At 45.3% G+C, this 15,913-nt stretch overlaps 1 protein-coding gene across 1 annotated transcript in view; it reads left to right on the top strand.

Moving 5' to 3' along the window:
• The window catches only part of CDR2 (cerebellar degeneration related protein 2), a 155,781-nt gene that overhangs the window by 39,700 nt on the left and 100,168 nt on the right, over nt 1-15,913 (top strand). The window contains exon 2 of the mRNA XM_069210310.1: nt 3,567-3,679. Within this exon, the coding sequence (XP_069066411.1) occupies nt 3,567-3,679 (113 nt within the window). The remainder of the gene's footprint in view (nt 1-3,566; nt 3,680-15,913) is intronic.

Below are 15,913 nucleotides of genomic sequence, written 5' to 3'. Positions count from 1 at the left end.
TAAGCCTGACTGCTCGTGCCAAGCTACCAAGGGGGTGAGCAGGAGTTATCTGAGCAGGTATCTCCCTTATCCTTACTAGAGTGAGGGTCACTACTTGGACAGGGTGCAGACCGACTGCCAACTAAAGTCCCATTTCTAACAGTAACCCACCCTTACGAGGTAAGTAATACATTAAATATATACACTAGTTATCAGAAACAGGCATAGAAAGGTTAGAAAACAGTGCAAATAGCAAGAACGAATAGTGACACTAGGGGGAGCACAATCCATATTCTAAAAAAATGGAATGCAAACAAGGTACCCCCACCTAGGTAAGTAATATGTGTAGCGGGGAGCTGGGAGTACTAGAAAACCACAGAGGTAAGTAACACAGTACCCCTACCCCCCAGCGACCAGGAATGCACGAGTAAATAACTGAATATCCCCAAACCACCCAAAAGGAAGAAAAGAAAAAAAAAAAGACATCCAGAGAAGACTTCAAGAAAACCAGTTGTCGATTCCTGAAGAAGATGACCTGTGGAGAGAGGGAACCATGTCCAAGAGTCACAGAGGAGTCCAGGAGGAGTAGAAGCTACTAATCACCCAGCTGTAGTTGCATGAGTTGGTCGACTATGATTAAGAACAGGTCAGCACTGCAGCCCTGGAGCTGGAGAAGAGTTCCTGATGGATGCAAATGGTGTTCTATGCTGGAAGGAAGATTCCAGAGGGGTGTTGGTGCCGGAATTCCACCAACAAGCCTTGGCAAAGCACATTCGCGGTTAGTGGAAAAGTGGTGCTGCCAGGGACCTGCAAGGCCCAGGAGGACTCAACCCAGGAGGAGGAGTCATAGGGGACCCTCAGCGTTGCAGAAAGTCCACAGGAGCAGAGACAGCACCCACAGGAGTCCCACAGGATGGGGTCACAGGAGTCACAGAAGCCCACGCAGCACTTCAAAAGAGGATCCCACGCCACAGAAGAACCACACAGGAGGCTGTGCTTTGCAGGACGGAGTGCTGGAGGCTGGAGCTACAAGTCGCCTGAAGAACCCTTGGAGGAGATGCAAACAAATCTTGGCAGCTGCAAGAGACGCGGTGCACGGAGGTACTGTCCTGCTTGGGAAGGCAAAGGCTTACCTCCACCAAAGGTGGACAGCTAGCAGATAGGACCAAGAGGACTACTCTGGACCACAACCCGTGATGCAAGATCCACGCAACTCGAGATGAGAGGAGATGCACGCAGCTGGGCGTCGCTTGTTGTAGGTGCCTGCGGTTGCAGGGGAGTGACTCCTTTATTCCAAGGGAGATTCCTTCTTCTTGTGCAGGCTGAAGAGTTGAAGTCTTCTGAGGATTAACAGCCGGGGAAATGTTGCAAAGCTGGCAGGCGACTTGGAAACAAAGTTGCAAAAGAGTCTTCTTTGTTGTAGCCGCGCTTGTCGGTTCCTGGAGGGTTCAGTCACGGTTCTAGTGGCCAGAAGTCGAAGTGAAGGTTGCAGAGGTGTCCTCCTGGAATCTTGCAAGCTGAATCTGAGGACCCACCCAAGAGAGAGACCCTTAATAACCCTGAAAGGGGAAATCGTCAGCTAACCAGGTAATCACCTATCAGGAGGGGGCTCTGACATCACCTGCCTAGCCTGGGCACTCAGATGCTCCCATAGTTCCCTGTCAACCTTAGAATCAAGATGGCAGGGATACTCTGGAGGAGCTCTGGGCACCACCCCTGGGGTGGTGATGGACAGGGAGTGGTCACTCCCCTTTCCATTGTCCAGTTTCGCACCAGCACAGGGACTGGGGATCCCTGAACCGGTGTGGACTGGTTTATGCACAGAGGGCATCAAATTTGCCCTTCAAAGCAAACCAGTGGTTGGAGGAGGCTACCCCTCCCAAGCCAGTCACACCTATTTCTAAAGGGAGAGGGTGTTACATCCCTCTCCCAAAGGAAATCCTTTGTTCTGTCTTCCTGGGCTTGATCAGATCAAGCAGCAGGAGGGCAGAAACCCATCTGAGGTGTGGTAGCTACTGGGCTGCCCGGAAAACCCTGTAAGACTGCTAGTAGCAATGCTTGGGGTCCTCTGAGGAGCCCCAACAGTGCTTGGAATCATACTTCCAATACTTGCAACAGTATTGGGGTTATGATTCCGAAATGTTTGACACCAAACATGCCCATGTTCAGAGTTACCATTATGTAGCTGGACATAGATAGTGATCTATGTCCAGTACACCCATAAAAGGGCGTGCCCGCACTCGCAAAGTCCAGGGAATTGATCTGGAGCTTGTGGGGGCACCTCTGTTAGTGCAGGGGTGCCCTCACACACAGGTACCTGCACCCTGCCCTCTGGGCTGAGAGGACCTACCATAGGGGTGACTTACAGTGACCTGATGTAGTGACCTATAGTGAAAACTGGTGCATGCACCCTTAGCACACAGCCTGCAATAGCAGGCCTGCAGATGCACTTTGCATTAGCTCCCTATGGGTGGCAGAATAACTGCTGCAGCCCATAGGGATCCCCAGTGCCCTGGGTACCTAGCTACCATACACTATGGACTTACATGGGGGGGACCAGTATGCCAATTGTGGAAAGAAAAAGGTAAAATTTAGAGGAGAGAGCAAAACTACATGGGTCGTGGTTAGCGGGATCCCAGTAGACAGTCAAACATACTGACAGCAGGCAGAAAATGGGGGTAACCATGCCAAAAAAGAAGGTACTTTCCTACACCATGTACCCCCCTGTCCCAGGGAAGTCGTTTGTTCTGCGTTCCTGGGCTTGAGCTGGTCAAGCAGTAGGAGGACACAACCCTGTCTGAGGGATGCCAGCAACTTGGGCTGCCTGGAAAACCCCAGAAAGCTGGTAGGAGCAATGCTTGGGGTCCTCTAAGGAGCCCTCAGAGTGCATAGACTCATACAACCAATACTGGCAACAGTATTTGGGTATGATTCCGATATGTTTGATACCCAACATGCCTAAGTTCGAAGTTACCATTATGCAGCTGGACATACGTAACTACCTATGTCCAGTACACGTGTAAAATGGCATCTTCCCGCACTTACGAAGTCCAGGAAAATGGAGCTGGAGTTTATGGGGGGAACCTCTACTCATACAGGTGTGGCCTCACACACAGGTACCTGCACCCTGTCCTCTGGGCTAGGAGGGCCTTCTATAGGTGACTTAGTGACCTGGTGCAGTGACCTGTTGTGAAAGGGTGCATGCACCTTTTCACGCAGGCTGCAATTGCAGGCCTGCAGACACATTTTACATGGGCTCCCATGGTTGGCGTAATACATGCTGCAGCCCATGGGGAACCCCTGGTGCCCCCAATGCCCTGGGTACCATTTACTAGGGACTTATAAGGGGGCATCAGCATGCCAAATGTGGGATCCCAGTGAACACAGTCAAAACACACTGACATCAGGCAAAAAGTGGGGGTAACCATGCTAAAAAGAGGCAACTTTCCTACAACTATTAGAAGAAAATATTTAACAAATAGTGCTGCAGTCTATTTTCAATGTTTGTATCATGATTTGCTTTATTTCGTTGCTGTTTTGATCCATGGTTGTATCATATCATCAGTGGTACAACTTTCTTGCTTTAGATCTCCAGCTTGCTGCTGAGCTCGGGAAGACATTGCTGGATCGAAACACTGAATTGGAAGAATCTCTTCAGCAGATGTACAATACGAACCAGGAACAGCTCCAGGAAATTGAGGTAGAGCGAAATGTTTTTGGTGTGTAGACTTCCTGTCCTTGAGGTTATTTTTTCCTCTAATATTTGACTGTTAATTTCTTCTGCTCCCTTAGTTTGGGCTAAGATCTTTGGTCACTGTAGTAGTATGTGGCATGCAAGGTACCTTCCAGTCTTGCCTCTGTTACCTGTCTCAACAAAGATTTAGGCCAGTATCACCCATGTTCTGTTGCATTGCTGACTTCTGATGGGCAGTGAGTTGGAATCTTGAGGGGTGTATTTCTGCCTGGCTATTAAATAATGATCCCAGAATGATCATCTCTGATTTTGGACGCAGGTTGTAATCTGTATTACGATTTGTTTTTAAGAAATCCATGTCATCTAAACAATGGTTACCACAGCCATGTAGCCATTTTCAAATGATGTACATTTAAGTGCATGCAATTAAATGGACAATTTGGTGAGGAAATGCACCACACTTGTCCCTCTAGGACAACAGGTAATAAGCTATGATGCTGGGAGAGATGGTGTACATATTGTGTAATCTTCTGTTGTCACTGTGATGAGAGAACTGGCTCCAGTGCAGGATTGTTTGTGAGGGTGTGAATAAAGGATTTGACCTAAAAGATGAATGATCTGACGGCACACCCCAGCTGTGTGTTTTGATTTCTTCCGTGAGCAACAACAACCCCCACAGCTGACTATAGTTGTGTGCATAGGGAGCATCTATAGAACTTGGTCTTTGAATGACCGGTCTCAAAGTAGTGGCAGCTTTCTATAGGAAGATGGCTATGCTGCTTGTTGGCAGTTAGCCTCCTGATGATCCCAGTAATTCTATTTGAGGTGCATCTGCCATATTCTTTGAAGAGCTTCTGAGTCCTGGCTGCATAATAACTGAAAAGGAAAAGATGGCTGTACTCAGAAATTAACAATTTTCTAAGCAGTCCAGAGGCTTTGAACAGGCAGATGAAGAGTCACTAAAAATTACGTTCTTGCCTGATGTAGCTTATAGGGATATCAGTTGCCGACAGGTCAGGCCAACAACAGATGGTTAGTTGTTTTAATCAAAAGAGGCTCTTCTTTGATTCCATCTCTACATGGTCCGCATAAAATAATGATATCTCGTGTGTGGCTACACTGAATTTCGTCTCACTTAGAAAAAACAGTATGAGAAGCCTGGTGTGCATTGCATAGATACCTAGAAGCATCCAGCTTGGCTAAATATTGTTGTTGATGGGTTGTAAGATGAGGGCCACAACACAGACAAAGTAACAAATAAATAATTGAAGATTGGTATTTGAGGGGGGGGGGGGGGGAGCTCAGATGATGCAGCCTTGCACCTGTGAATGGCACAGTGATTACTGTATTATGGGCATTAATTTGCTGGTGAGTCTAGCTGCCAACAAGTATACAAGCATGTCTTTTGGTGCCTCTTGTAGCTTGGTTAGTTTTTTAGAGAAATCTTTTTCCTTTTTTATTTACTCATTGGTTTTTATTTTAATTTTATTTTTTACATTTTAACAAGGATCCCCTTCCCAAGTCCCTTTTAACTATTTTTAGTGCAGGCCTACACCAATGTTTGTATACATTATGCTGGGCGAACTTATTAATTTATGGTAGTGTAACACATCATTTCCCACAATGATTTGCTCACTGGGGAATTCATAGTGGCATCTTATCCTAATAGTCCTTGAAAGGCTTACCACTAATTTGTCCCAATATTTGGTTATTGAATACTTTTTGAAAACACTTATTTTTTTCCTATTTAGCATCATAATTTCTCACTCAGAGCGTGAAAGAGTCGGTGAAGCCACCCAAAATTAGAAGTTAGTCGTTCCTGGACGATGCATATTGAAGAAAGTTGGTGAATTCAGAAGTTCAAGAACATAAAAACATAATCGTAGTTGTATTGTTCATTCAAGCATCGTTTATTGCAAGATTTGAGAGAGACAACCCAGAGTACCTTCTCACCATCTGCACAGCAACAGGGCCGTCCAACCTAGAGAAATAGCGGTTCTTGCCAAAAGCAGGAATTTTTATAGCACAATATTTGTTTTTGAGCATTTAAATAATCCCAGTGATCTTCACTAAGTACTATTGGCAGTGTGATTAGTTATCTTTGAGAGTTCCCTAGTGACTCCTCTGGAGAACCTCCTAAAAATAGGGCATTCCGATTTCCTCTGTATGAATCCTGATGGTGCCCGTCACATCTTGGACAATCCTAGAAGGCCCTGGATATATTATTTGAATCTTATATGTGGTAATATAGTCCCTGTGTATGAAGTTGAAGTGCATTTATTTGAATTTAGAATTGGAGCAGGCTTTATGTTGGCAATTTAGGGCCCACTGCTATTCTTTATAGTTAAGTGCCTTCTTAAGCTTGGTTTTCCGTACGCCTCAAAAGGCGTCCAGTGATGCGCCTGTGTGTTCTTCTAAAACATTTTAAAGCTAACCAAATGGGTTCCAACCGTTCCTTGTCATATATAAGGTTTGTATTAATACATTGGTGGCTCGCTGTTTTATACTCCCCAGAGCCCACCCATGGCTTTAAACAGTGTTCTGTATGACAAGGACTATCCACTATGGAGGTCCCATTTCTGCCCTAACATCTGGAATGTAGCTGGTTTGCCTTTGTTAAATAGTTAAGCAGTTACTATGAGGAAATCTTTCACGTTCTCGAAGAACCTGAAGAAGGAAAAATAAGCAGCATTCCTTAAGGACTAGTGGCGCTACTAGAGAGTAAATATATGCATGGTTCACATACTAAGAACCGAGGATGCAACCAACTCCACTTCTACCAGTCACCACCTGTTAGTAATTGTAGGAAGCTGGCCTGGCATGTAGTGGGCACCTTATGCCAGGTCCATGTTTTCCCTATTAGTGAAGTATAGGCAGTGTCTAGAAGTCAGGCTCTCTAGAGGTAGCTGTGGATGAGCAGTCAAGGGTAATCTGGGAGACATGCAAAGCTTATGCAATACCACTGTAGTCACACAGCACTTACACACTTGAAAGAAAACACTTCGTGTTACGGAAATAAAGGGTCTTTATTATAGTAACACAATAACAAAAATACTAGATGGGCAATACTCCAATAGGAGGTCAGTGAACACACTAAATATGTACACTAGTAATCGGAAATAGGCATAAATAGCAATGGAACACAGTGCAATAGAAAATAGACAACAGTGACTCTGGGGGAGCCCAAACCATATACTAAAATCATGGAATGCGAATGCCGGACCCCCATCTAGGTAAGTGGAATATGTAGAGGGGAGCTGGGGGAACTAGGACCAGTCACAGGAGTGTCTGGTGGTGGCAAGAGCCACTACCCACCCATCTGTGGTTGCAGGAGTTGGTCAACAGTAGGACGAAGACGGTCAGCAATGCAGCCCTAGAGTCGGTGAAGAGTTCCTGGAGAATGCAGTTGATGTCGCACGCCAGATGTAAGATTGCAGTCGGTCTGTGGCATGAAAACCCACCAACAAGCCTTGGCAAAGGCAGATGTCACCGTGAACGAAAAGTGGAGGTTCTGGGGACCAGCAAGGTCCAGGAGGAGTCAACCCATTGGGAAGTCCTTGGGGGTGGGGGGGACCTTCAGCAAGGCAGAGAGTCCACAGAAGAAGAGGCAGCCTCCACAGGAGACCGACTGGAAGAGGACCCATGAGTCACAGAGGAGCCCATGCAGCACAACAGAGAAGGGTCCCATCGGGCGGAATCTAGGCTCCACACCAACATGTTGGAGCGCAGGGCGATCTGACTAGCATTGAAGGTATTTCTTCCCTCTGTCAAGGGGAAGTTAGTGCAGTTGTTCACAGACAACACCACTGCTATGAGGTACTGCAACAAGCAGTGCAGGGTGGGCTTGTGGACCATTTGTCAAGGGCCCTACATCCCTGGATATGGCTGGAACAGCAGGACATAAACCTGGTGGTTCAGCACCTGGGAGGTTTTCTGACTGTCGGGGTGAACAGACTCGGCCATCGATGCCTAGCGGATCACGAGTGGCGTCTCCATTCGGAGGCAGTACAAGGTCTCTTCAGCAGTGGTGAGCACCTTGTTTAGATCTGTTCGCCTCCGTAGAGAATGCTCAGTGTCCGCAGTATTGCACGTTTGGAGTTTTGAAGGCGGCACTCGCTCTGTGATGCTTTCTGTTGTGAGTGGAGCTCAGGCCGACAGCACGCCTTTCCTCCCATACCACTTCTGCCCAGAGTACTCAAAAAGATCAAGAATGACCGGGCCCAAGTAACCCTTGTGGCTCCAGACTGGGGAAGGAGAGTCAGGTATCCTGAGCTTCTGAAAATGAGCATCAATCCTCTGATCAGGCTTCCCCCGTCAGGAGGATCTTCTGCCACAGGAACAGGGTAGGGTCCACCACCCAAACTTGTCAACTCTGGTCCTTCATGCGTGGAGATTGAGCAGTGGCAGTCAACAGCTTTCAACCTTCCTACCAAAGTCTGTAACGTTATGTTGGCAGCCAGGCGTTCCTCCACAAAAATGGTATTCGCCTGCCGTTGATAAAGATTTGTAATATATTGTACAGAGTAGTCTATAGATCTTCTATGCTTCTCTGATTCTTCTTTTCATTTTTCTCTTGCCCAAGAGGGTTCCTCTCTAGAGACTCTGAAGGGCTATCTCTCTGCTCTATCAGCCTTTCTGTGGCTGCCTGAACTGCCCTCTCTTTTCAAGTCCCCTATTGTAAATAGGTTTCTTAAAGGGCTTGTAAATATGTATTCCCCTAAGCCCTTTGTCATGCCTCAGTGGGTTCTCAAAGGAACATATCTCATTTGCACTCCTTTCAAGCCATTGCACAACTGTCCCATCTGGCTGCTCACCATCTAGACAGCCATCGTAGTGGCAAAAACATCTGCCCTGAGGGTGGGTGAGATACAGGCCTTATCATCTAAGCCACCATATCTTACAGTATTTCCAGAAAAGGTAGTGCTATGCACCCATGGCTCTTTCCTCCCCAAGGGGGTGACACCATTTAATCTGGGTCAAACTGCACCATGCCCACCTTCTTTGATCACCCACATCCCTCCAAGGAAGAAGAGCGACTCCACCGGCTGGACCCAAAAAGAACATTATCGTTCTGCCTTGACGACACAAAAGAGTTCCGGGTGGACAACCAATTCTTTTTGGAGTATGTGGAAGCAAAGAAAGGGTGGGCAGTACAGAAATGGAACATTTCGTGTTTGGTCGTTCTCTGTATTAAGATCTGCCATGCCCTGGCTAAGAAGCAGCCTCCCAAGGGCTTAGGGGCCCGTTCTGCCAGGGGAAAAGCTGTGTCCACAGTATTGGCAAGTGGAGTTCCAGTCTTGGACATCTGCCAGGCAGCAACATGGGCATCATTGCACACATTTGCCAAACACTACTGCCTGGACAGTCAGGTCTACAGGGATGGGAATTTCACCCATTCGGTCCTGCAGGACTTTCTAGTCTGAAACATTTGTCCGCAGCCCACTGCCAGGAGGATATGGCTTGGGTATCTAATCAGTAGTAAGGAATTTGCAGGTAGAAGTTTCTGTCAGATGAACAAGTTACTTACCTTTTGGTAACTCATTATCTGGTAGACTATATCTAGCTGCAGATTCCTTACGCACACCCATGTATCTCAGCTCTGCGGAGTTGTTACTAGGTTTAAGGTGATACCTTTTTCAGGGCCCTTGTTGTGACACATTGCACCCGTTCTTATTGTGGATCTGCGCTTCTGGCTTGGAAAGGAACTGACTCCTGCACGCCTGGGTGGTGCCTATATAGGTGGCCGCAACGTCACATCCAGTGACGCCACATAAAGCCAAATGGAGCCACCCTACATCGCGGTATTGTTCAGCAAAAGTTTTCAGATCCAGCCTTGACGCCTGGGAAAATCAAAGAAAATTAATCTGCAGCTAGAAAGTCTTTACCAGATTATGTGTTGCCGACAGTAAGTAATTTATTAGATTAGACACCCTTTTATTTCCCAATATTTTTAATTTCTTTGATGTAACGGATGAAAATACTTGTTTACATCAAAAATATTCACACTGAATTTGGGATTTTGATTTTATTTTGCATGAAGTTTATAATAAGTAAGATTTAATTTATTTTTAATATAATACGTTTTTGTATTGTTTTATTTATCAGTGAATGCTGTAAAAACTACAGGTATGCAAGTAGAAAGGTTTGCTTTCTATTCTTTCTCTCCCGCCCCCAACTATAGAACCTACTATTTGGCTTCTACGTAATTCAGTGCGCTCAACTAAGGGAATGTGATTTCAACTAAGGCTCCTGGGAGGGTCTATGGTGTTGCCTCAACGTTCAAGGAGCTTCTCAGTCTATGGAGCATTTACGGCAGGCATAAGCATAGATTAGGCACTTGTGCAGCTCGCTGAGTATCTACTCATGTGGAGTGTTAGTTAAATTAAACAGTTAGTATCCAGACGAGGATTTTTTTTTTAAATAGCAGTCCCTGGTTCCTCTGTAGTACATGGTCTGCTTGTGTAGCTAAGTGTTTTTTTTTTTTTTTTTTTTTTTCTTTCTTTCTTTCTTCTTCTTCTTGTGAGGCCCTGTTACCTGCCCATGTTGCTGTGGTTGTGTGGTGCTACATTGACAGAGGGCTGCAGCTACTGCGTCAATCATGACTCAAGCCACAGGGGTAAAACTACACAGCTGGCCTCCTCAGCAGGCACCTGTAATGGCAGATGCAGCCTCCAGTTTGGGATCTGATAGGTGCTTATTGTGGGCAGTTGTGACCTTTGGGAAAGGATTAAACTGAGTTTCTTTAGGAGGTGCAGCCTCTGGGCATGGATCAGTAGTCTCATTCGGCTGTGACAGTAGCTCTACTAGATACACTTGAAGGTGGGTGGGAACACCAGACCTTTGGGCATTGCAGGAGTGCTGACCAGCACCCATGCAACGTCTTCAGACTTTTGTCAAGCTTGATTTCTGTATGCAGTCGCGTTGTGGGGGGCATGATGCATGATGGGAGAGCAGGAGACCCCTCCGCACACCGGTCAGCTTCAGCTTCACTCCCAAGAGCAGTCAGTACTTTTGGATGTTCTGCATAACAGAAACACAGCAGGCGTCTCTTCCTGGACAGCTTCCTTATGGAGGGCCAGGCTCTCTCCATCCCCCTCCGAGTAGGCAGTCGGCTTCTGGGCACTGTAGACTTTCATCTTCTCTCGCAAGTTGTACAGATTTAAGGTGATGTCTCATCAACTCTGGGCAACTGTCTGTTTTGCAGATACTAGCCATGGCCACACTGTAACTTTGTGTACTCTGTTGAGCACTCCCCTGAGGGAAGTTCAAGAAGAACTTGGGACTGGAACAAAGTGCGGTGGTGTGGGTCCCACTTTTCTGCACATTTTCCTGGGCATGTAGATCCGCTGCCTAAGGAGTCTGAGTCAGTTTGTGTAGGTTCAGTTTCAGATGTAATTTATTTGGCTGTTCAAAGACACAGCCTTTGTGCAAGGCAGTGGCCCTCACAGCAGGTAGCACAATGAAGTACAGCATCCATATTTGTAGCTTTTGCCACCTTCCTGCAGCCGTAAGCGCGGACAAACAAAAGGAGAGGCTGTGCTTAGAAAATTCTTTGTCTTGCACAGTGAAAATTGCTACCCCAGCCCTCACCCCTACCAGTGTTTAGGAAGAACTTATTTGTAGCCTCTTTGGTAACAATGTCTTCGTTAAATTTCTAAAAGTTGCCTGTCTCAATTCTCACTCACTTCAGTGCCTGGATCCGCCCTCCAACCACATGAATGCTGTCAATACACTTCCACTGTCAGGGGAAGTTACATCACCCTCCATGTGGCATGCTAAATCAACGGCCATCCAGAATGTATCCCACTAGTTCGACTATTCTCACCCAAACGTCCATTACTATAAATGTTCTACACTCTCGCTGCGCTGGAATGTCTGCGCAAGATTTAGGAGTTTGCGTAACAATGGAACTTTACATGTGAATGGTCAGTAGACTCTCCTCTCCATAACACAGAAAAAAGATCTAGTCACGCTACTGACTAACAAAACATCATTTTGCTGCAACCGTTTCTTTACGTGATTCACTCTGGTCGTGGACAGTAGCTCTACACCCATTTTGAAGCCACGGTTACAGAACTGGTTCTGAACGTCCCATTACCAGGGTCAGGCCTAGGCCTCTCTACACCCTAGATTAGTGAGAAGTCAGGGACAAATTAAAGTTATGACCTCAGTTTCACATATAGTTGGATGCTCAAGGAAAGGAAACCTGCTCATTTACCATACAGGGTACATTTTCATCTCAAGACAGTCATCTCACCTGATACTCCCTCATCCACGCCTTGTGTGATAAACAACCAATGGCAGTAGGTCTGATCTTCACAAATCCGAGGAGTGTTTTCATTCTTCTTTTTGCAGAACTAGGCAATACACTTGTAAGCAGTACGAAATAAAAAGCTGCAATCTAATCTTGCAGTACTTGTGTTTGCTAACAAAAGTTAATAAAAGATGACCCATAACATAATTAAATTTAAAAAATAAAGGAAATAAAAGCAGAAATTAAATGAATTTTTGGGGAAAACATGAAATTAACTTGTCTAAGTCTCACATAAACAAAAAACAATAAGCCCCATAGAATATAGCAGCACCATGCTAGTCATAACACATGTTAATTACAAACCAGTAATCCTCACCTTGGCACAGAAGTGCGTCTGTTTAGTTAAATGTGAACATTTAAGCTGCCAAAACACCATCCCTCAGTAGAGAAAAAGGCAGCTGCTGGGCTCACTGCCCCGTGCTGCATGTCGTGGTGAGCTGATGCAAAATGTCACTGTCCAGACCTTAAACAGCAATCTGAAAATGAAGAGCAGGGGTGATGGATTGAAGACGGCTAGACTGAAGGTATGCAAGGAAATACAAAACCGCCTAGAATGTCATTAAGGACTTGATGACCCAGCCAGAAGGAGCATGGAGGGCAAGTAGGAGAACAATAAATAAGGGTTGCCGAGAAAGTGCACAAAGGAAAGTGCAAGACCATAAAGTGGAGATGGTAAAACACACAGAGGGTACAGGATGAGCAAGAGGGTATTGAGTGGAGTGGAAAGGTGAGAATGATATGGGCATTCCCACAGTTTAAGAAGAAGACCAGGAGTACAAGGCAGTGGTCTTAAGTGCATGACGAGACAACGGCAATCGAGAGTCTGATACAAAACCATTATTTGATCCTTATACTAAAATATGACAACTTGCAAAAGGCAATGTCTAACTTATTTCCTGGACTGCATAAACGTTTTTGAATAGGACATATTAAGAACTAAGCTCATCTACTAGCAAAAACAGGACATGAAATAGAAAAAAAAGTAGATCTCAACCACTTTTGTGGTGCTGTCCAGCACTTAAAGCTAAATTTTTGTCTGTCATCCTGCTGCAGTGGGAAATAGGGTGATTAGTTGGCACTGAATCCAAGACTGTACAATTCTCCTTGTGATTAGTTAGTTTAGCACTACTGAAAGCTATGAAAACAGCGTGCTTACTTCCCTTTTACAAAACATATCACTGAAGTGGACTTCAATGGGTAAGTGAAATGACCTCATGCCACCCGAACCGGAAGAAATAGACCGAACAGTTGCACCGTGAAGAAAAAAAATTATTGATGCGAACAAGATTCATGTAATATAAGGCAGGGGAGGAGTCGAGGGCGTGAAAAAAAGAAAAATATGCGATCTCACAGAATCAATTTTAGGAAAGCCGGAAATGAATACAGAACGCACATCATTCTGTTGGGCTTGGCAACATGCAGGCATATCTTCATTCTTTTCACACATTTTGAATTGCCCACCTTTTAAATAAGGAGTGTGTTTTTGTCCGTTTTTTTTAAACGGTGCAAACTCGACCAGAAGGAGCACTTTATATGAGCACCAGTTAGATTACACCTGGTCAGATTACGTTTTTAAGCATTAGGAAAGTAAGTGATTTGCCTAACTAAGATCTGCCTTTAAACAAATTAATCTGTGTAGTACAACCTAAGAATCACAAATGGAGAAACTGTCCCCAACAGTAGCAGAAATGTCTCAAACAGTAAAATTATGCCCTCGCCCAGACGTAACAGGCCATAATGCAGCCTCTCTCGATCCAGGCTGGTCCTTAGCAACACTCCGCATCCATCACAAACTTTTGAGATTTACAGGAAAACAATTAATTAATTCAGTTTGATCGTTACCTTGTGTTCGGTTGGAGGAAAAAAATATATATATTACAAGAAACTGGCCATTGATAGCGCAGCGCCTCTCTGCCGATGCAGTGTCAGGAAAGCAGTTACTGAGTTTTGCTGAAATTATTCCCTCCTGTTGTTCTTTATATTACGATGTAATTAAGTCACCTTGGTAACTGTGCTTTAAATTCGCTTACTAAGGTTTTAAAATGTGCTTTAATGTGTGTTTGGCTGAACTGTCTACTAAAGATGTAATATAAGTGTGCAGGACTACCACTACCAGGATGCTTTGTGTAACTCACCAGAGCATTTAATCAAGTAATCAGGTGCCTACAATCATTTGCTCAACCCAAGCATTTGGCCTGTGACCAAGGATGAGCTGTCTGAAACGCGTAAGGCCTGGAAAATGTTTAAAGAATTCTTTGAATGTTACTGGCTTTGCTTCTTTCCTTAATAAACTGCAACCTGTTGAGAGTGCTTATATATTATATCCTTCCCCAAAAAAGTAAACTGGGTTTTCCAGCTTGCATGCACCCCGCCTTACTCTCTCTTCCTGGGCTCCTGGAGTACTCCATCCAGTCCTCTGGCAGTGCTCTTTCCTTTCAGTCACTTGTAGAACTTCCCTCTAAGCTGTGGCTGCTACTCCCCTACCAAGATTCCCGCAGTACTCCCTCACATCAGTCATACTGCTGTAGCACTCCTCCTCACCTGCACTGTTCCCTAACTTCGCAGCAGAAATATTCACTCCCTCCCCACCTCCTTTCGGATGCGTGCAACACCCCATCCTTGCTCCTGCAGCGCTTCCTCTTGTAAGGCTGATGCACCGCTTCTGCCTTCCAGGCTCCAGCTGTGCTCCCTCAGTACAAGCTATTGCACACACTCCAGCTAAGCTACTGTGACACCTCAAGTTTTCAATTTCCATGTGCAAGTAGCTTCAGGCTATGTTTTTCTTTGTATTTTGGGATTTGTAGTCCTGATGGTACTACAGATTTCAAAATAGAATAAAAACACTGGTCTGGATGAGCTTCATGCACACGGATTTGGCATTTTTTCCAGGTAGTTCAAGTCCTTGTCCAGCAACATGTCCTAGTCCTGATGTTTTAGTTAACAAAGTAGGAGTTTGCATTTCTGGCATGCAAAGGAGTACTCCGTTAAAAAGCAGCATTGTTTGAAGTGTGGTGCCAGCATATAAAATTCACTCAAAAACATTAGAGAGTGCTCTCTCAGTGATACAGTTAAGTGGGATGAGTGTACCTTGCTTACTGATAGTGGTGACTTTTTACATTACACCCTTTTTAGGATACAAAGAGCACCCATCTAAAGGGCTTAGGGTGGGTAGAAGCTCCTTTCCGTTGTTCCAAAGTCATGTGTTTTACACTGTAAAAGTGATCTACAACTATCATTAATAGACAAACATTAGAGCAATATCTGTGAATAAAGTAAAATCTGACAATCACTTACCAGTTGAGTCACACAGCGCCCATCCGTCCTTAACGCCCATTTTCATTAAATGGTGCTCTAGCTGAGCTGGAGTCAACAGATCGATATTCTTGGGTCAGATTATCCCCTGGCAGAACTCAGGTCAGTGTGATGTGACTCACCTGAGGCTCGATCGGTCTAGCTGTACCAGTTCCTGGGTAGTTCCAACCCATCCCCTCTGCTTGACAGTTAATGGACAGTCTGAAGGACTACCCGCAGCTCAGCCCCTTAAGTCCTATTCGTACCACTATCAGGCTTGTATTGCTCAGTGGGAAGTCTCACCCGCACAAGAGTCCCCTATAAATCTGTAGGAAAAGACACAATCATGTAAAGCAGAGGAAGGTGTAGGGGTTGACCCAGTGAACAGGTTATCCGATAAACAGTTTATCGGACCGCAACAGACTATGGGCTCACGGCACTTGGCCTAAAAACGAACTTGGTCGTTGGACTTATCATGGTCCCTAATACTGGGTACCCTTCATCGATTTTGGACGCTTTTTACCAGTGAGGCACACTGATATCGGAAAACCTGTTCACAGATGCAAAGACTCACTTTACGTTGCGATTCACATACTTCTTTCGCTGTTGTTACTTTGCATAATAGCCTTGAAAAA

This window comes from Pleurodeles waltl, chromosome 10, assembly GCF_031143425.1.
Source record: "Pleurodeles waltl isolate 20211129_DDA chromosome 10, aPleWal1.hap1.20221129, whole genome shotgun sequence".
In the NCBI taxonomy this organism is placed as follows: Eukaryota; Metazoa; Chordata; class Amphibia; order Caudata; family Salamandridae; genus Pleurodeles; species Pleurodeles waltl.
This window is presented reverse-complemented; position numbering and strand designations above follow the sequence as displayed.